The following is a 21,357-nucleotide window of genomic DNA, read 5'->3' as shown; positions in this document are numbered from 1 at the left end:
CCTTTCCATATAGGCTCGTAAAGACTCTCCGACCTCCTGTTTTATTCCCAGGAGGCTCGGTGCATGTTTTACTTTATCTTTTTGAATTGAGAACCTCATCAAGAATTTCCTCGAGAGGTCTTCAAAACTAGTGATGGATCTCGGGGGGAGGCTATCGAACCACTTCATCGCTGCTTTTGATAAAGTGGTCGGGAAAGCCTTGCATCTCGTAGCGTCGGAGGCATCAGCGAGATACATCCGACTTTTGAAGTTGCTAAGATGATGCTTTGGATCCGTAGTTCCATCATAGAGGTCCATATCGGGGCTTTTGAAGTTCCTTGGAACTTTTGCCCTCATTATGTCCTCGCTGAAAGGATCTTCTCCGCCCGGGAGTTGATCTTCTCCTTCATCGCGGGAGTTCTTGAGGGAGGATTCTAGCTGCAAGAGTTTTCTTTCTAACTCTTTCCGCCGTTCCATCTCCTCTTTAAGGTACCTTTCGGTTTCCTTTTGCCTCTCCCGCTCTTGTTCTAATTGCTCCAGGCGGCTATGAACCAATCCCATTAGTTCAGTTACGTGGGACGGTCCGCCCTTTTCGGACTCACGTCCATCTGAGGAGTTTACCTTCGGATTCTTCATTCCGGAGGTACCCTCTCGGTGCTGGTCGTTATCTTGTTGTTGGGCTGCGTCTTCATTGTCGTTACCCATGTCCAGATTCTCTTGTTCAGAATCTGTTTCCACGTGGCCCTCTTCGTGGGATCTATCCGCCATCGTTGAGTGATCTCTCGGGTCCCCGGCAACGGCGCCAATGTTACGGTAGGTAACCGGAGATTGATAATACGGATGGCGTTTGGCGGCCCAAGTGTGTGATGGAGGAGAACTCTGGAAAGGTCCGCAACTCGGGAGGCTCCGTCCGACTTGTGCTCGCGAGGGAATGGGGGGTGGTACCTGCAAAGACACTCCGATGCCTAAGTTAGCAAGAGTGTAAGCAGGTCTTAGAGAGTATTGGACTTGGAGATACCTGAGGGGTGTCAGTGTATTTATAGTGGTGAGCCAATAACCACCGTTGGTGTAGTGCCGTATCTTTAGGGTGGTAACCGTCCCCATTATCTTGGGGAGGTTAAGATATGGCTTTTATGAGGCGGTTAGAGAGATTTTAGGGGCGGTTACTCGTTTGAATGAGTGTTTCTCTGCCAGCTAATCTCACATCCGACCTCTTCAGACCAAGTCGTGAATGTCACCGACTTCTTATGTGATAGATCGCGCTTAGCTAGGCTTTAATCCTTTGGGTTAGGCCTTTTAGTTGGACCTGGGCCTTTGTATTGGGCCAGGGTATGAACAGAGTGTATATGCAGCAAAGTTTTTTTTATAGGATTATGCAAATGTATAATACAAAAAATTATGTGTAAAGTGACAAAAAAAAATAAAAAAGTCATCATTTTCTTAGTTTGATATTTACATATCCTTTTAAATTTTAATATTATCTTGCTCGTGGTTGTATTGGTATATACTCTAGATAATTCAATATGTTTTAAGTATTTTATATAAAATAAATGTAAATTTTTATGATGAAATTAAACATAAAATCAAGCTTGTTTGTATTTATTTTTAAGATCTTAATTTCAGCCATCGCAATAAAAAAAAAGTTTGTCAAAGTATTAGCTAATAAATTATTTTCAAACGAAACTATATAGTTGGAAATTCGGAATGCTTCCCACGCACAAAGGTGATATTCAAAGCTAAAATTAAATAAGCATGACTAACATCATTGTTCATAACTAGGATATTAAGTTGTGTTTAAATTCTACTTCTAAGATACAGAGACAGAAATTCATTTAATTATTAAAATACTAAGAACAAAACAATATCATCCAAAAATATGGACATAAATATACAGAATTCAAACACATCTAAGTGACTAAACCAAATAGATACAAACTCTTGGCTCCTGTGGAAACTTCTCTTGCATTATTTCCTCCAAATCATTGTCAGTGTTACAAAAATATCTTTGTTTTGCCCATGTTGCATGCAAACTTGATGATGGATCTTCAAAAGTGGAAACTTGAGTTTCATTTTTGGTTCGTACGAAAAAAGAGAGAAGAAGTACAAGAGAAGCCATGGAGAATGAATGAAATCAATGAATTGGTATAAAATTATTAAAGGAAAGACACCTCTAAATATCTTTGCCAGTGGTTTTGTTTCTGGTTTCCATTATTACTAGAGAAATTTCTTAACATTGTTGCCACACAAAGTAGTTGGAGTTGTTGGTAACCTCTTTCCACAATTAATGAGAAAAAGAAAATGAAGTTAACATTTTTGCCTGAGGGTCCTTGACAATTTTAACTTGTTTGGTGAGCTATTAATAACTTTTTAGCTTTATAAAATTTATATTTTTCTAATTCATATTTTTTTGTTTGTGCAATAAAAAAATGACAGCTACTAGTTTGGATGATTTTGTTAGTTTGATCTATTAATTACTTATGTGTTAGGTTAAATTCTAAAATAATAAATATTTATGTGATAAAATCTACTTTGCTTTCTCATGAAACATATTATAGCTTACTATAAATAAATGTTGCGTACTATAATGAACTCAAATACGTAATAAAAATTATCAAAATTTACTATTAGAGCAAAATGTCAATTAAGCTGGCTGCTTTATATATATATATAATTAACTCACTCTTTGGAGATGTAAAGATTGGAGAAAATGGGAAGTTGGTGATTAACATTGATGGCAATGTGGCAGAGCTCAATAAACATTAAACAAACTGGAGAAGTTGAGAGTGAAAATGAAGGCCTCAAGGAAAGAGTTAAAACAGCATTTCGGTGGATTCAAAGTTCTGTGAAGCTGATTCCTCCTTCTGCGGCGTTGTTCGTTCCTCCTCTTATTGTATCATGACTTATAGGAACTAGAACTAATCCATCGCGGTACTGAACTCCATTTAAGGCTCTCCCGACACTTGCTTAAGCAGACTAGTGAGCTAACCACTAGACCATCCCAACATGGTTTGACTTACAGGAACTTTGACTCACTGTTTTTTGCTAATATTTTATGGAACTGAACATCAAATGTTTAATCATTACGTTGAAATTTATTTCGTTATTTTGTCTTTGGCTCTTTACTGCTTCGCTATGATACTTGGATTTATTTGAACTTTTGTTTGCATATTTTAAATTTAATTGAGCCTCGCGCGGTTCCCTGAGTTGGGTGATATTGAATTGGTTACCAACTTGCATAAAAACATTAAAAGAGTACAACAGCTTGATGAAATGTGTTTTGGCTGAAAAAATTAATTTGTGAATAATTAAGGTGGATAACAGTCACTTTCATGTTGACTTTTTGGAAATTCTGACTAAATTTTAAAGCTACTGCAATTGTATATATACTGTACAGTCCAAATATTGTACACAAGTCGCTGCTATAAATAGCATCATTTTTTTTATTCTTAAAATAATCACCTTATATACCATCTTAGCTGATACTTTGTTTTAAGTAGTGTCAAGTATTTTGAAATTTGAACCTTGAAGTTCCACACAGCATCATCATCCCAAAAATCTAGTAACTATATATTCTGCAATTGCCAAACTTGACGTTAAACCGGGTGACTCGATTCCAAAAAGATTAACAAGACCAGGTATTCCGTGAATATTCTCCCCCTGCATAAAAGAGAGAAATCAATTAAGTCAGAATGCTAAAAATTTTGTTCAAATATGGAAAATGCCCTCACAACCTCGTGTACTGGTGTACATTACATCACAACAGTGAATAGCTAATTAGTAAGAGTAACAATGCATGCATGTCATTGTGTTTAGTTTGTAGAAAAATGAAGAGAAGGAAAAATGGAAGCTGAATTGCTTAAGTTCAATAGCTGAGAATAATCATATATACCCATCAGAACTATATATTGATCAATGGGAATTACACTCTATTATTGTCAATGTCATATTCTTATCATTCCTGATACCATCCATAATCACATCCTACAATTACATTAGACATGTGCTTCAATTTAACACTTTCAAATCCTAAACTCTATAAAGATACATTGGGAAGCATACAAATGCTGAATATGACAATAACGTTACTGTCAATGACATACGTCATTTTATCAGCTTGCCTTCTAGAGATGGTGAGTTTAAAACAATGTACATTATCCTATAAATACAAAATATGAGCAAGAAATTTCTTGATGGTAGTGGTATTTAGCAAAATGTTAAAAGGATACTAGCTATACATGAATTAAAGAGGACAGAAATCTTTTATGAAATGGTTTATGCAAATGAGAGTTTTTGGACACTTCTACCAATGAAAGTTCTTCCCAACAAATTGTGGCATATGAACTTCAGCCAAAAGACATTAACCTTAGAGTGGCATAAGTCAATGGGCTATTTTGGGTTTACAAAATAGCCATAAGTACCACGAGGGAAACTGCATGTATCTAATGGGAGAAATGTAACATTCAACTATAAAATCACACAGAATACGATATCTCTGTTTGCAAATTTTGAGTCAGATTGGTCAACAGAAAGGTAGGGGCAAAGAAGAGTCTTAGACATAACCTGTATTACAAAATCAACAGGCGGCTGGCCAGGTCCTGAAAGTTTTGGTCGGATCCCTGAATATCCTGGCTCAAGAGACCCATCCTTTAGATTTGGGTAGTACTTTCTTATCTCTGGATAAAACCGCTCAGCGCGATTTGAATGTACTGAATAATCAAACCTAGCATAAATGTTTGCTTAAGTAAGCACTGAATCGATTTATTTATTTTTATGCACGCATAAAAAAACATACCACGAAAGAAATGACAAAAAATGAACTCAGTTTTATGACAAGAAGTTTCCTATTTACTAATAAGTTTCATTGATAGGGACAAAAATTGACAGACAAAGCCCATACTAAAAGTTGCTGTAGTGGAGTGTGAAAACCCAAAAAAAGAAGAAAGTGTACGGTGTACATGGTAATGAACAGAAAACCGTATCAATGATTCACTACAGATACAACCAACATAAGGAACGAAGTACCCCTGAACCATGAGATGTCACTGAAAGCATGCCCCAGTAGGACAACATATAAAATATGTGTAGATCAACATTTATAAATAACTAATTGTAGACCATGGAATGGAACCATTTCATACAAAAGAGTAGACATGGCCAAGGATGATAAGAAGTGGGAAATGTATGACATTGAACTATATACTAGAAGTAGTCAAAAGCAAACAAATGAAAGGGCATTAGGAAGTACTTATTCATAAAGCTTGAGATGTCATCAATACTGTCAATCCATTCAACATCCGGACCAAACTTGACCTGACCATTCAAGTCCAGTGTAACATGCACACCAAGGCCACCATCCTCCGGTATAGGATATATTAAATGTTGGAACGGAGTGGCTTTAATGTTAGATAATGTGAAGTAGCAACCACGTGCATAGTAGGCTGAAGGAATAACTTCACTTGGCAAGCCAGTAAATCTTTTCGCAAGTGCGGGGGCACTAAGGCCTGCAGAGTTCACTATGAGGTTTGGAAGTACCACTAGATCCGGGTTCAGAGCTGTTGATGTCCCATTCCATTCTTTAAGGCTATTGGTTTCTGATACATGAACACAAATCTGATTTCCTTCAAGATGGCCACCAATGACTGCTGAATTATATGTGAAGATTGTTCTGTGACTTTCGGCTTCCCCCTGGACCAACATGTGTTTTTATTCCTGAGAATGTACAATTCAAACTCAAAATAAAGAAACTGATTAATTACGAAAGATTGAATTCAAAATTGGTGGAAACTCAGGTGCAGTCGACTTCACGTGAAGTTGATAACTGAGAGCCGTTAGATGAATTGACTTATTTGACTAAATTTTTATCTAACGACTCTCAACTATCAACTTCACGTGAAATCGACTGCACCTGAGTTTTCACCTTCAAAATTTAAGAAGCTACAAATGTGTACCACTAGAGCAAGCATTAAAGAATGGGAGTCAACAATCCCAGAGACAGGTGATAATACTGCTTTCACACATTGCAACTCAGGTTCCATTTTCATGGCCTCAATCCCGTCTATCATCCTCAAACTATCAACTCCATTTTGAATCCCATGGTTTAGAATGTCATTTAGCTTCGGAATCTCCGAAGACCGTGTAGCCACTATAAGTTTACCAATTTGTTTATGAGGAATATCGTGTTTTGTGCAGTAATCATATAACATATCTCTTCCCCTTGAACAAAAAATCGCCTGCAAAAATGACCAACACAAACAAGTATACAACATTATATTCTACGCAATGGCCAATGAGAGCATTAACCAAACATCACCCACCGTGAGCCTTCACTTAGGGTTAATAGTTTAAGACAAACAAAGGGTGCACTTCAACTTGATCTTTTCAAATTTCAATTGAAACACATTAGTAGCTAATTTCAATTCACGTGTAAACTTGAGAAACCAAATCGATTAATGATTTTACCTAATAAGGAAGAGTGACTTGCCTTCAAGGAATTGCGAGGGTAATAGATTCCAGCGTGGATAACTTCACTGTTTCGAGAACTGGTGGCTGTGCCAAAAGTTGAACCCGATTCAACAACGAAAACCTCTCTGCCCTTGAGTGCCAGTGCTCTTGCGATCGCTATGCCCACAACGCCAGCACCTATGACCAAGCAATCCACTTTCTCCCTTGGGACAGAGTACGAAGTTGTTGTGGCGGTTTGGGTGCTGCTCATCATGCTTCTCATCACCATGAAATTGCTCGGTGAATGTAAATGTTTCCATTTGAAACGAGCGTCGCTTCTTCTTGATGATGACGACGCAAATCCTTTGGAGCTTCTTCTGAAGCTTTGAAATGTTCGCTTCAGCATCGTTCTCCCTGCAATTGGGATCGATGCACAGTGAAAGTGGCACTGTGGCAGGGCCAATGCCCAGACTAGAATAAGAAAAAGTAAATAAATTAAAAAAATTAAATAGAATAAAAAATAATATAAATATAGGTGATTACTAGTGTGACTAAAAGTGTTTGCCTAACTTATTAAAAGGGTTAAAAATTAATATTTAATTTTAAAAGTATAAAAATAAATAATTATTAAATATTCAAAAGTTGTTATAAAAAATAAGTTAAATAAAAATTAGACACCAAATTATAAGAACCATAGAATTCACCATAAGTATATACTAAAATAAGTCTCTTAAAAATGTCAGATCTTATAAAAATAAGACTTCCATCACACTTTGGAGGACTTATATTTGTCCAAATAAAAATAACGACTAAAATTAAGACTTAAACAACGTACTTTTATAAAATTTAGAAATTTTAATATAATAAATTTTTTTGAAAATGAAAATGTTTGACGTAAAATTTGTTGATAGCCTATTTGAGTATATACTCAATTAGAAAAAAGATAGATACTTAAGTGTAATTATCTTTATCTAAGTTGATATTTAGTTAACCAATTTGTGTTAGGTCAAATGATTCTTAAATAAGTATCAAGTTAAAGTCTCACTTTATATATATAGTAATTTATTAGTTAGCAACAATTTTTTTTATAAAAATTTTATGATAAATTAATCTTTGATCTACCGAATTTGAAAACATCATAGAAAAATCAAAATAAAAAAAATGTTGATAGTTGATAGTTAATTGTTAAAAATTATTAAATAATTTTACGTATTTGACTAAATGACTATTAACAACTTTTAACCAAAATTTAAAAAATCAATATTTTAAAAAATAAAAATAACTTTAAATATTAATTTTTTATTTAATATTACTTTTTATCTAATTATAGTTTGACTCCTATAGTTATTACACTTATAACCCCCAAATTTTACGTAATATTAATAAGATAAAAGTGAAAAAAGAAATAAATAAAGCAAGAAGAGAATTGAACCCTGTTCATTGTAGAATAAATGAATATAAAATAGATATGCCAATTATTGCTTTACTTATAAAAGAATTTAAAATAAAATATTCTTTATTTAGCATATTAAAAAGTTGGAGACACTCAGAGAATTCTCTAATCATGCATATATTCTTCAATCATAAGAGGACATCAACTTTAGCAACGAAATACATCTTAAAACCTCCCATACTTGGTGCAAATAATATAGCAAACAAAGTAAGGAGATTTAGACTTCAGTATCAAGCTAAAACCCTTCCTAATTTTCCCACAACACTCTTCAATGGAAATTATTTAATTTTCTTTTTCCTTCTCTGTTGATCTCCAAACATAGCAAAGTACAATTAGCCAACTCAGGATTCAGGAGAATGGTTATCTTCAAGTTTCAAATCCTTCAAACATGTAATGGCATACCTAAAGAAGGGACAGAAGAATTATGTCCTACATTTTAGATGGCCATCTTCATCTCAATCTTCTGGTGAGGATTATAGTCACTGAGCTTGAAATCAGAAGCCACAAAAGAATCTATATCTTTTTTCTCTGGATTTATCTTCAAAGTCTGCATTGAATCAACAAAGCAGAACACAAATTGAAGAGGACTAAATGGTCAAATTTTGCATCAAATTACATTGTGGCAAGGATTTTCTTCAAAATTACATACCGGAAAAGGCCTTGGCAAGTTCTGGAGCTGCTCCTGCAAAGGCTTCACATGATTTTGGTAAACATGTGCATCTCCAATGACATGGATAAAATCACCTGGAACTAATTCTGACAAGAGGAGTGAAAATAAAACATTACATAGTTTTACAAACAAAATAAAATCAGGTTTTCAAAGTTCAGCACATTAACAAGACTGAATAATTCGTAGAGAACTGGGGGAAAATAATAATTCATAGAGGACCCCCACATATTAGCTTAAAGCCATTCACAACTAAATATATTGGTAAATAGGAGTAGGACCCAACAATGACGAGACACTGAGATTTACAAGGATATGTAGATCTGAATATATGAAGTCCACAAGAGATGCTTCAAAAGTTTACATACCACAAACATGAGCAATTATGCAGGTCAGGAGGGCATAAGATGCAATATTAAATGGCACGCCTAGGCCCATGTCAGCAGATCGTTGATACATTTGACATGATAACTCCCCATTTGCTACATAGAACTGGAGGGGAAAAAAAGAATAAGAAGCAGCAGAAAGAAAAGAAAAGGAGAGAGAAGAGAGAGCTTTGTTTAAAGAAAAACTAAAAAAAGGAAAGACCTGTGCAAACATGTGGCACGGTGGAAGGGCCGCCAATTGAAGATCAGCTGGATTCCATGCGGAGAGAATGATCCGACGATCATTGGGATTGTGCCTTATCTTGTTAATAACATCTAACAGCTGATCAAATCCTTGGCCGGAGTAGTCAGCATGCATATTAGTATACCTAAAGAGTGTAAGATGAGGGATAGAGAGCTAAGCAATCCAAAACACAATAGTCTATGGACCTGCTCAGGAAAAGGTATGATCAACCTACCTGGCACCAAAGTGCCTCCACTGAAACCCATAAACAGGTCCCAAGTCACCTTCCTCCCTGTCTGTGAAGCCAAGTCTATAATTTTAAATAGAAGCCACTTAGTAACTGCAAGAAGAAAAATGTACAATTGTAGTTAAGACAACTGACTGTCATGCTTGCCTATCTAGGTATTCTCTCGATGCATTGCCATCCCATATATGGATCCCTTTTTCCTGCAGCAACTGCCAATGTAACATAACTTTCAGAATATAAGTTAATAATGATCATATCTACTATAGTAACAGAAGGATCTTGGAGAGTAACAACTGAAAAGATGAATATCTCATGAAAATGAAGCATTGTGGTTGAAAGTTAAGTTGAGAACCATTTTTTTAATAATGTTGAGCACCATTCAAGATATACATTTATTCAGATAGTGTTGATTGGAATATTCGGTTAATATCAACTTGTTTGTCACATAACTAGGAAAGGATATGATTCATTTGTGTGAAGAAAACGATTGGATGAATATATCATTACCTTGGCATTTGTAGACCCACTAATAAACCAAAGAAGCTCTTCAACAACCCCACGCCAAAATACTTTCTAGGAATCAATGAAGAAGTTGTGTCAACTTATCTATCTAAACAAAATGAACAAATAAATACTCCTCTTCCCCAATAAAACCTACCTAATAAGAACATAAAATAAATAAAAAAGAACAATACGAAAAGGAAAATCATCACAAGAATGGCAAGTTATTTTGTGCAGTACATTAAGTACATGTTTTAAACTATAATAAGTATAATGTCTAGGTACCTTTGTAGTAAGAAGAGGGAAGTTTCTGCGCAAATTGAACCTCATCTGTAAAAAAATGGATACAGATGTCAGAGTACAAATTACAGCAACCCTCAAATATAGGCATCAACATGTTACCTGGCAACCAAATTTTGACAAGGTACCAGTCCTTGTCCTATCATCTTTGGCTGTACCCTCAGAAATGATTTCTTCAACCAGCCTAAGATACTTGTATTCTTCATGTCTTTCAAGAATCATTTTAGGAAGAAAAGAAAAATCCTTGAACTCAAATTTTAGAGTATCTGAATTGTTATCAAGAACTGGATCAGTATTCTGAGTTGCATGCTCCACCGAACGCCTTACACGCACATAAGTTGTGAAAGAATAGCGAATGTTGTTTTCCATCTTAGGAAAAGATGAGTACCACAACTGAAATACAGAGGAATCAACTGGAGGCATAAATGTGTCACACTCAATGCTAGTCTGAATTTCAGTGATGTGGATAGCTTCACATCCAGGTGCATTTAAAGTCTCCCTGTAAATGAAAATTATCATCAGTAATAGAGAAAGAGCCTAATACAAATAGGAAGAATAATGCACAGAGAAAGAAAAGGTCAAAAGGATATACCTAAATATTTGTCCACCTCCTATAACAAATATTTTCTCAATTGACAAACTATAGGGAGGTTCAGCTAACAATTCCAAAGCAGAAGCCATACTTCTACATATAACAACATTCTCTGCTATTGCAATATCAAAGCTATCTGAGCGAGTAAGAACAACATTAAGACGGCCGGGAAGAGGCCTGTATTTAAGAGGGATACTATCCCATGTTTTTCTACCCATTACAACAGCATTCTTCTTCCCTGGATCAGATGTTATTACAGTAACCTCTTTAAAAAATTTGAGATCAGTAGGTAACTTCCATGGTAATTTCCCATCTTTACCTATCCCCATATCTGGTGTAGCAGCCACTACCACTTGGTAGTTCCTCTGCAGATTTGGCGGTGGGTTGAGTTTTCCAATGCCATTGCCGTTGCCGCTTCCATTGGGGATTACAAAAGAATTACTGGCCATAATGGAACTCAAGAACCGATAGAAACTTAAAGATGGTGTATCAAAACAAGGACTGCACAACCAATTCTTTTGGAAGTGCAGTTGAATCTGAAACCAACAAACCATTACATTAAAACTTATATAATCAATGCCATTGCTCATACATATCACATTTTACTTGGAACTTGGAACACTTCAAAAACAAGAACCATAGAGAGGGCAAAGCTTATTATTAACTATCACTATAGTTGTACAAGATTTTTTCAACTCCATGAACAGCAGATACACCAGATTGTATTTACACTCAAATGCAAGAATTCAACTATTCAAGACAAAATTTGAAGGAGTAACTGACCGGTTTCAGACCGAAGCGCGGAATTTTGGAATTTTATGACCTTAAAAGCTTGCGAGAAATTTCATGAACTGCTTTCTAATCTTCCACAGTATTGAAATCGAAAAAGAAAGTATTATTGTTATTTTATATGATAATTTTAACGAAGCAAAGACACAACGAAATATTGGGTGTAAGGAAGAATGTTTGAATATCCCAGTAAGTGAGAATGCAAGAGCAATTCCCCAATTGTTTTGGAAGTAGAAATAACAAAAAAATCAATCTTGCAGATAGGACACACTACCCACTCAGTTTACACAGACACTAACCGAAAAAATAGTAAGCAAACCATCAAACATTTGGTGTGCAAAGCTTAGTTAACAAAATGAATTCGAAGGAAGGGAGAAAATGGGTTGCAGAGTAGTGAGAACGATGAGAAAGGGGGGGGGGGGTTCAGGGAAGTGAGGGGGCACAGTGAGGAACAAAACTGTGAAAGCGCAATAACAACGATGGCAGCAGCTTCAGACTCTAGAGGCAGAGGTTCTCTGCTCTCTCTTGAAAATGCACCCTTCCAATTTTTTTTATAATTGAACTAGTTAAGAATAATTTTTTATCATTAATTTTATAAATAAAATTAAAAAATATTTTAAATATTTTATATAATTAAAAAAATATTAAAATAAATAAAAAATTATTTTAAATATTAAAATATTATTATAATTTATTTAAAAAATATGTTATATTGTATGAGTGATATATTTTAATATAGTAATTTTTTGTGTTTTTTAAAACGGCAGAAAATACACGAATTAAATTGTTTGATTTGTGTTTAAAAATTTAAAAAAATTTGGGTACACAAATCGGACCGTCTAATTTTTGTATCTCAAAGTTTTTAATTTTTTTAAACACAAATCGGACGGTCCGATTTTTATATTTTTAACAAATCGAACGGTTAGATTTTTACTTCTCTAACTAAATAGTTGCACATATAAAAATAACATTTCAACAATTCACATTTCAAAAAAATACTACTACCATTTTAATATCAAAAACAAAAAGGTGACTAAAAATTGTTAAAATATATCATGAAAAAATTATACAATTAATATTTTTAATATATACTCAAATTGTTCTTCTACAAATTGCAAATAAAAGACACTTGAAATACTAATAAATTTTTATTATTTTAGAAGTCTTTTAAAATTATTTTCACGAGATATTTTGTTTTTTCTAATACTTATAATAAAATATTTAATATACATATTAGACAAATAAATTTTATTAAAGAATATTATTTTCAAACAAATTAGTCTTTTTTACAAAAAATTAATATGACATGTGAATACATCAAAACTATACAGGATGTCATGTGAAGATTCTCTCGAAGACCAATAAGAGCATGAAGTCATTTTTTATTACAAAAATAGAAAAGTATAACCTAACACATTTATTTAACTACTCAACACAGATCACAGTTAAGGCACCACCACAACCTACTACAACCAGTCAACCAGCAGTCAACCCCTTGCTTACCATTTGTTCCTTCAGATCTCATCGCTTCTCTTCAGCAACATGGCTGCAGAAGCTGTTTTGTCTTCCGTTCTTAGTGTTGTTTTTGACAGGATGTCCTCCCCTGAAGTTGTTAACTGGATCAAAGGGAAGAAGCTTACTCACAAGCTCATTGAAAGGTTGAAGACTAATCTTTGTGCTGTTCGAGCCTTTCTCATAGATGCTGAGCAGAAGCAGATCAAGGAGAGAGCTGTCAAGGACTGGCTTGATAGTCTCAAAGATGCCATGTATGTTGCTGATGACTTGCTGGATGAAGTCTTCACCAAAGCTGCCACTCAGAAGGATCCAGGTACCTTCCTCTCTCGTTTCTCTGGTATTCTCAATTTGCAAGATCGGGATGTAGCAAACAGGATGGAGGAAGTCATTGATAGGATAGAGTCTCTTGTGATTCAAAAAGACACTCTTGGTCTGAGAGAGATTCCTAAGGAGAACATGTCATGGAGGATCACTACATCTCTAGTTGAAACATCTGATGTATGTGGCAGGGAAGAAGACAAGGAGGCCATACTAAAACTGTTGTTGGATGATGATAGTGATGATGATACTGGTGGTCAGAGTGATGTATCTGTGATTCCCATTGTCGGCATGGGTGGGATAGGAAAGACTACTTTGGCCCAATTGGTTTACCAGGATGACAAAGTGAAGGAGAATTTTGATTTTCAAGCTTGGATTTGTGTGTCAGAAGAGTTTGATGTTTTCAAGGTCACCAAGACTATAATCGAGGCAATAACTAAAAGTTTTTGCAGCTTGACGGATTTGAATTTGCTTCAGCATGATTTAAAAGAAAAATTGTCAAGGAAGAAGTTCTTTGTTGTCTTGGACGATGTATGGAGTGAAAGTTACGAAGATTGGGATAAACTTCTCAAACCTTTTCGAAAAGGGGTTAAGGGAAGTAAAATTCTCATAACTACTAGAAGTAAAAGAGTGGCTTCTGTGGTGCAAACTGTTTCACCATATGAACTAAGCTTATTGTCTGAGGAAGATTGTTGGTTAGTGTTTTCAAAATACGCACGTCTCTCAACTTGTTCTATGGAGAATCCAACCTTGAAAAAAGTTGGCAAAGATCTTGTAAAGAAGTGTGATGGATTGCCCTTGGCAGCTCAAGCCCTTGGAGGCTTATTGCGTGGAAATTCGGATATCAAGTATTGGAATCATTTATTGAAGAGTGAGATCTGGGAACTCTCCGATGATAAGATAAAGGTTGTTCCCGCATTAAGAATCAGTTATTACTATCTTCCTTCATATTTAAGGGAGTGCTTTGTTTTTTGTTCTTTGTATCCCAAAGACTATGAGTTTAGCAAAGACGAATTGATATTGCTATGGATGGCAGAGAATTTTTTGCAACCAGCAGGAAAAAAGACTCCAGAAGAAGTTGGTGATGAATATTTTGATGAATTGATTGCGAGATCATTTTTTCAACCTTCTAAGATTCGTGAAAACAAGTTTGTGATGCATGATCTGGTGCATGATTTGGCAATGATATTTGGTGGAGAATTCTATTTCAGAGCTGAAGAGCTTGAGAATGCAGTTGAGGTTGATATTAAAACTCGCCATTTGTCACATAATGCCAAAGGCAATTATCCAATCTCAAAACTTTTGGGAGTTTGTGACCGAGTAAAACACACAAGGACATTTCTTGAAATCAATTTGGAGCGAGAGATTCCATTTAACATGGAAAATGCACCATGTATCTTGTTGTCAAAGTTGAAGTACCTGAGGGCTTTGTCGTTCAAATGCTTTCCTCTTGAGTCATTGCCTGATTCAATAGGAGAGTTGATTCATTTGCGTTACTTGGATTTGTCTTGGACCGACATCATGACATTGCCCGATACACTTTGCAACTTGTACAATTTACAGACATTGAAGCTGTTTGGATGTTGGAAACTAAACGCCCTTCCTGTTGGCATGAAAGATCTTACAAATTTGCGTTACCTTGATATTACCCATACTGGTTTGCATGAGATGCCGGAAGGCATGAGCAAATTGACAAGTTTGCAGGTTTTAAGCAACTATGTTGTTGGGAAGCGTGAAGGGAACAAGATTAATGAATTGGGAATACTTGCAAATCTACACCAAACAATTTGGATTGAGAAATTGGAGAATGTGGTCAATAGCAGCGAAGCATTGGAGGCAAGAATGTTTGAAAAGGATGGCATTGAATCTTTGATCTTGATGTGGTCGCCAGATGAATACGAGAATATAGTTGATTCCCAAATTGAAAGAGATATACTTGAAGAGTTACGACCTCATAGTAATTTGAAAAAACTAGAAATTTGTGGTTACAGGGGTACAACATTTCCAGATTGGTTGGGACATTGTTCTTACCGCAACATCACCCAAATAACACTGGGCGATCTTCTTTCGGGTTATTTCAAGAATTGTTGTATGCTTCCTTCACTTGGACAGTTGCCCTCTTTGAAGCACCTGGATATTGCAAAGTTTGAAAGGCTTCCTATTGTGGGGGATGAGTTTTACCGAAATGATGAATCTTGTGTGGAGACTCCATTTCCAATGCTTGAAACTCTTACATTTCAGTCAATGCCATGCTGGGAGGAATGGCGTTCATTGGAGTTCAATGCATTTCCTCGACTTAGGAAGCTTATCATATGGGATTGTCCCATGTTGAGAGGAGATTTGCCAAATCAACTACCATCTTTGGAAGATCTTACTATTCACAATTGCGAGCAGCTCAGCAGTTGTGTTCCAAGAGCTTCTGGGATTACCTGTTTACGCATAGAAGGAAACAAAGAAGTGAGAATTGGGGAGCTACCTCCTTTGCTGGATAAGCTATCAATTACTGGAAAGCATCAAGCGGAGTCGGTGATGGAGGCCATTGCGCACACCCAACTCACTTGCCTCAGATCTTTAATCATCTCAAATTGTTCATCCCACGTATTGTTTGCAGTTAGTAGTATTCCCGCATCACTACAAGAGCTGACAATATCGAATTGCAAAAAATTAGAATTCGAAATGGAAGGCCAACACCACTCATTGCATTATCTAACGATACGTAACAGCTGTGATTCGGTTACATCCTTCTCGCTGGATTCCTTTCCAAATCTCGTGTCTGTTCATATCAGGGAGTGTGAAAAGATGGAGTATCTCGTGGTGTCACGCTCTCTTTCATCTCTCCGTTCTTTACATATACATGATTGTGGGAGTTTGAAATCCCTGCAGACGCTATGGATGGCATCACCTCAGCTAGAATATCTCTCATTACGTGGTTGCCCAGAGATTGATTTGTCTGCTATAGGGGATCCACAGCGTAGCTTGAGATCTCTTAGCATCAGCTACTGCGAGAAACAACTCAGCTGTGTAGCATCGCAGTTTGATGGGCTTACTCATCTTTATATTAAAGGTGAAAATGAGAGTGTGAAGTGTCTCCCTAAGGAAGGTTGGTTGCCTGCCACCCTTGAGTCTCTCACACTGGATGGCATTAAAAGTGTGGAGATGTTGGAATGCAAGGGACTTGCCCACCTCATCTCCCTCCAACAATTATCTATTTATGAATGTTACAATTTGGAGAACATTGACGGAGAAAAGCTGCCTGCCTCTCTGTTACGACTCAGCATCTCTGAAAGCCCTTTGGGTAAACGGTGTGAGATGAAGGACCCGCAGGTTTGGCCCAAAATTTCCCACATCCCCGCCATTCAAGTTGGTGGAAGATGGATTTGGTAATCCAACAACTTCAACAGGTAATTGTTTCTATCTCACACAACATTACTCTATGTTGCTGAGTCTCTAGTTTTTCATTCTTCATTCTGTTTTACATTATTGTTATTCTTCATTATTATTAATGTCTTGTATCATTCATACAGCTTTTCCAACAAGAGATAACTTCTGCAGTTACGATTTTGCTTATGGTGCATCAATAATATTCAATCATTGTAATACTCACAGGAATTCTGAGAAACAAGACAATGATAATAACTGCAACAGAGGAAGATTCTTGAGGACATAAGTGGTTAGGAAACCTCATGACTAAAGTGGTACGGATGGCTGAACTAACGATTTTTTTTTTTTTTTGGGAAAAAAAAAATCATTTCATGAAAATTTGTATATTACCTGAGAAGGAATATCTACTTTATAATGGTGGAATAACTTTGATTACCTCAATATGAAAATTTGTATGTGGTGGTTGAAACTTTCTTGCAGAAAGCAACTAAGCAATCAGGGACAATCATGGACACAATCCAAGAGATTCAAAAGTGGCATGACACAGTGATTGATATAGAGAGCAGCCTCAATGAGCTTCATCAAGTGTTATTGGACATGACTGTTTTGGTCCAATCACAAGGTAAGCAACTCAATGACATAGAGAGCCACGAGTCAAAAGCCAATTCGTACGTCTGCCGCGGGTCCGGCAGTTTCAGTTTGCAAGGAAGCACCAGAAGAATACCGGAAGTCCATCTTCATTGCCATCATAATATTGATTTATTATATTGATTATAGTCCTTATTGATCATTATCATATTTACCTTTTGAATTTCGGTTCATGTGCATGTTGCACTCTAAAATTCTTCCAAACCATCTGATAATAAATTTCATGCGCATGAACTAAAGTTTAGCAGTTAAATATAGTTTTGCTTTAGTTAATGGGATATTGATTGGTGGCTATGAACTAATTGGAGTAATTCAAAACCTTATCAAGAGAAATCAGGTCAACATATTATGTCACTGTGTCACATAACCATTGCATTGTGAAATAATACCTTGTTTGTTTTACTGAACCTACCAATTTCAAGATTGAGACTCTCATGTTCATGGTCTGGAAGGTTATACTTGTGAAATAAGAGTGGCAAAAATTCACAAATGAAACAGTACAACACCAATGAAATGAAAAGTATATGCAATTCAGAAAATGGTTAAACAATGAAAAGGGAATGAATTAAGATGATGATGAAGACAATCTTGAAGAATGCCATCAATCTGTCCACTTGCATTCACTAACCTTCTCCATTAGTTGACAGCAGCTCCTTATTATTGGGGTTTAATTCATCAATACCCACTCTAATCTCTTTTGAATGCATGTATTTTGTTTTTTGGGATTTTAAAATTTTTCTTTACATGTATCACATGCTATAAATATTGTTGAATTACCTTGCTTGGAGTTTATATATTGGAGGAATGAGATTAGTTGTTTTGCACCCTTAAACCTATGGTCTAATATTTTTTTTCTCTCTATTTTTTTGTGCATTGTTGATTACGAATTGCATGTTTTGTTAGAAAAATAACAAAAATTAGTCGATAATGCAACAACAACTATGTTTATCCCACTTTATGATAAGTGAACAGTTGAATAGTAATACTAAAATCTTTGAGGATCAATAAAACCTGAAAGTTTCCACCTCAAACCATCAAAGAGAAGCAATTAGAAATAGGAATATATTACCAATGCATCAACCAACTGTTTAAACGTATTATTTACTCATTGTAAACACTATTTGCATCTCTTTTTATATATTATAATAGATAGATAGACATTTCAAAATATAACATGTACAATACAAGTAGTGGAAATTGTTTTTTTTTTTTTTTTTTTGCATGATGTTTCAAAATCACTAAGCTATGGTTTTATGTCGCAAAAATTCCATAAATATTATATCATATAGAAAACTATTTTTGATACTTTTATTTAATTTGTAATATTGATTAAAACTAATAACCTATAAATTAGAATGTTGCATTAACTATTAGTCACATAAATTTAGGATAGGATCGGATGGAGAGTATTTTCACGGAGAAAGTTTGAGTATTTGGGCAATTACATTGTCAAAAACTCTATTAGCTGAAAGAAAGTGCAGTTTTTTAAATGATGCAATGTAATTCCGAATTATGAATTCCGTCTAACTGTATTTTTATTGATAAAGGGCCAAAAAGTATTTCCTTATAAAATTGCTTAATTAGCTAGTGTGCATGAATAAGTTCTAAAGTGTACAGTGCGATTCATTAGATATTTTACTTTATTCTTTCCAAATTATAAAGAGAACGAGAATAGCTCAATTGAATATATTGAGGGTACAAAGAACAAAAGGAAGAACAAGAGTCAGAGTTTGGTTACTAATGTTGTGTTATATACCAAGAATACAACAGAGAACAAATGGTGCCTAATGTGGTGCATTTCCTTCAAGCTACATTTACAATTTTAAACTGATCTTTCATCTGTTACATCATGGAGCATGATCATTGTCTGTGTTTCCTATTCTTGAGGTTTCCTTGCTGAATATTTGGTGATGTATTCTCAAGAGTAGTACTCAGATGATGAGCAAAGGTGCGGCGCTGAGTCTTTTCCTGGAAATTCTTATAAGGTCTCTGACTCTGAGGAGTAGCCTTTCTTGATTCACATTGTATCTGTGGATCCTGAAAGTATAATTTACAATTAGAAAAATTAAGGGCGTGTTTGGTTTGCGTTTTTATTTTCTATTTTCATTTTCAGTTTCTCTTTTCAGTATCTTGTGAAAAAGAAAGAGAAAATAGGACAGAAAACAGAATTTTATTGTTCCAAGAAACCAAATCAAATTTTATAAGGACTCAATTATCCGGAACCGCATGGAGATTAAGAACAATATTGTTAACCAAACAAAGCTTGAGGAGAAAATGGGAAAGAAGATTATATTATTATTGCAAACAGTTTAAGATATCTTCTGTGTCTCCTTGTTTGATTCTTTTCTTTCCTTGTAAAAATCAGGTAGTGGCCTTGCTTTGAAGCAAAAGCTTTGGCGAAGTTTTCTGATCTCTGTCTCTGCTTTTTCCTGCAAAATGAGGGAATTGAATGATTTGGTGGCTAAACTGAACTGAGGAACTAGATATTGTTCATAGTAACAGACACTTGGTATTAAATTTTACTTGTCAACCAACCTTGAGTTTTGTATGAAGTTGCACTTTTTGTGCCTCATTGGCATTGAACTTTTCTTCAAGTTTCTGAAAGTGATTTAGATCAATAGAGAAAAGGAATGGCAAGTAATTTAGTAACTCAGTTAATTAATTCTCATTTTTATTTGTAGCAAGGTTAATTAAAGCTCATAAACAAAAGCCATAAAACTTCTTTAAGCCAGAGATAGGTTATGTAAATTTGTGGTCCTTGAAACTAAAGATAGCATGTTTCAACTAATTGACAAACTCTACATTATGTCTGGCATGGATAACATTTGAACATAGAAACAATCCAAATCCATATAGCACAATGAAAAATCTTATAACACCTTAAATCAGAGTGGAAATGACTTACTCTGTTGAGAGCAAGCGCCATTTAGAGCTGGCTGTATTTTTGCCTGTGCTTGATAAATCAAGAGGAGTTTTGTTCCTATGGTTTAACAAAACTCAAATGCACCGAATCAGGATATAAAAACAGTTTTACATCATAATTAACAACATACTAGAATTAGGTACCTTTTCTTTTCTGTTAATGGGGTCAATGCAGTATGCATCTGCATCTCCTTCTTGTAAGCCTGCATTTAAAAAAAACAACACTTTAACATCATAGAAATATAGATTGTGAAAGACATGGCAAAGAATCTAACATACCATAGTTGGTGTTCTTAGAGGAGTTAATGATGCATCCTTTGAAGCCTTTGAGGAACCAGCACTAGCTCTTGCACTTTCAAATTTCTTCATGACTGATGCAGTCAATCTATTAAGTTCTCTAATCGGTGTAAAATTGACCGACTTGTAAGGAGTAGATCTTCTTTTATCAGCAGAGCTTAGTAATGAAGCATGCTTGTTGCTGCTGCTAGTTGGGGTAGCAGCAATATTACAGTTATCTCTCTTTGAAGAAAGAGTAGCTGCTGTTGATTTGATTGGTGTAGAAGCAACTTTGGAGGTTGCATTGCTCTTTAGCAATTTGAAGGAAGAAACTGGTGGTTTCTTCTTGCTAACTGAAGGCAAAATTTCATGATCATAGCTTCAACCCTGCTGAAATAACCAATATTAAATCAATGCTATGATCTTGATTCTTAAACAATCAAACCAAAGAATAAAACACTAAGATTAAATTTTCTAAAAAGGAAAACATTGTGAATCAAGAGAGTAATATCAATAACCACCTTCAGTAATGGTGTCATAATTGGAGTTGTTTCAAGGATCTTTTCAGCGTCTTCATTTTGGCTTTGCAGTTCAATCTTCATTGACTTCCCAACCAAAGGTTCTTATTCCATCTTTGACACAGCTTCTTCTACCTTCTTCATATTATGTATCTAATTATTTATATATTCGTGTGAAACTTGTTATATTACATACCATCT

The 21,357-nt window shown here is 35.2% G+C and overlaps 3 protein-coding genes across 4 annotated transcripts; 1 reads left to right on the top strand and 2 right to left on the bottom strand.

Annotated features, from left to right (window-relative positions):
* Positions 1 to 3,333: 3,333 nt before the first annotated feature.
* On the bottom strand, positions 3,334 to 6,896 carry LOC112716797 (L-2-hydroxyglutarate dehydrogenase, mitochondrial). Its single transcript, XM_025768797.2, has 5 exons — positions 6,461 to 6,896; positions 5,928 to 6,209; positions 5,225 to 5,664; positions 4,540 to 4,699; positions 3,334 to 3,636 (listed from the first exon to the last, which is right to left on the bottom strand). The coding sequence occupies exons 1-5, from the start codon at positions 6,824 to 6,826 to the stop codon at positions 3,523 to 3,525; spliced, it is 1,362 nt and encodes a 453-aa protein (XP_025624582.1). The 5' UTR covers positions 6,827 to 6,896; the 3' UTR covers positions 3,334 to 3,522.
* Positions 6,897 to 7,918: 1,022 nt separating this feature from the next.
* LOC112716796 (bifunctional dihydrofolate reductase-thymidylate synthase) lies at positions 7,919 to 12,142 on the bottom strand. The gene is made up of 11 exons (XM_025768796.3): positions 11,573 to 12,142; positions 10,790 to 11,325; positions 10,300 to 10,696; positions 10,183 to 10,227; positions 9,904 to 9,969; positions 9,544 to 9,605; positions 9,385 to 9,459; positions 9,129 to 9,294; positions 8,909 to 9,032; positions 8,523 to 8,629; positions 7,919 to 8,420 (listed from the first exon to the last, which is right to left on the bottom strand). Exons 2-11 carry the CDS (start codon positions 11,236 to 11,238, stop codon positions 8,310 to 8,312), a joined length of 1,602 nt encoding a protein of 533 aa, XP_025624581.1. The 5' UTR covers positions 11,239 to 11,325; positions 11,573 to 12,142; the 3' UTR covers positions 7,919 to 8,309.
* An 825-nt stretch (positions 12,143 to 12,967) lies between these two features.
* On the top strand, positions 12,968 to 17,847 carry LOC112716795 (putative disease resistance RPP13-like protein 1). Of its 2 annotated transcripts, none has more exons than XM_029289831.2 (3): positions 12,968 to 16,812; positions 17,018 to 17,106; positions 17,273 to 17,847. In XM_029289831.2, the coding sequence occupies exon 1, from the start codon at positions 13,121 to 13,123 to the stop codon at positions 16,793 to 16,795; it is 3,675 nt and encodes a 1,224-aa protein (XP_029145664.1). In that variant the 5' UTR covers positions 12,968 to 13,120; the 3' UTR covers positions 16,796 to 16,812; positions 17,018 to 17,106; positions 17,273 to 17,847. The 2 variants fall into 2 exon arrangements, with proteins under 2 accessions (XP_029145664.1, XP_029145663.1); XM_029289830.2 differs by having other exon boundaries at positions 12,974 to 16,812; positions 16,936 to 17,106.
* The last annotated feature ends 3,510 nt before the right edge of the window (positions 17,848 to 21,357 follow it).

Source organism: Arachis hypogaea, chromosome 10 (assembly GCF_003086295.3).
Source record: "Arachis hypogaea cultivar Tifrunner chromosome 10, arahy.Tifrunner.gnm2.J5K5, whole genome shotgun sequence".
NCBI lineage: Eukaryota > Viridiplantae > Streptophyta > Magnoliopsida > Fabales > Fabaceae > Arachis > Arachis hypogaea.
Note: the sequence above shows the minus strand (reverse complement) of the source record. Positions and strands in the feature narration are given on the sequence as shown.

What these genes read in the sequence shown, in the direction of transcription:
- LOC112716796 (XM_025768796.3), bottom strand. Translation starts at nt 11,238, where the DNA reads ATGGCCAGTAATTCTTTTGTAATCCCCAATGGAAGCGGCAACGGCAAT. An exon ending in GGAGGTGGACAAATATTTAG is followed by an intron (nt 10,697 to 10,789) that starts GTATATCCTTTT and finishes TTTCATTTACAG; the next exon opens with GGAGACTTTAAATGCACCTG. An exon ending in ACTTGCCAAGGCCTTTTCCG is followed by an intron (nt 8,421 to 8,522) that starts GTATGTAATTTT and finishes GATTCAATGCAG; the next exon opens with ACTTTGAAGATAAATCCAGA.
- LOC112716797 (XM_025768797.2), bottom strand. Translation starts at nt 6,826, where the DNA reads ATGCTGAAGCGAACATTTCAAAGCTTCAGAAGAAGCTCCAAAGGATTT. An exon ending in CTTTAATGCTTGCTCTAGTG is followed by an intron (nt 5,665 to 5,927) that starts GTACACATTTGT and finishes ATGTTGGTCCAG; the next exon opens with GGGGAAGCCGAAAGTCACAG. An exon ending in CTGTTGATTTTGTAATACAG is followed by an intron (nt 3,637 to 4,539) that starts GTTATGTCTAAG and finishes TCTTTTATGCAG; the next exon opens with GGGGAGAATATTCACGGAAT.
- LOC112716795 (XM_029289831.2), top strand. Translation starts at nt 13,121, where the DNA reads ATGGCTGCAGAAGCTGTTTTGTCTTCCGTTCTTAGTGTTGTTTTTGAC.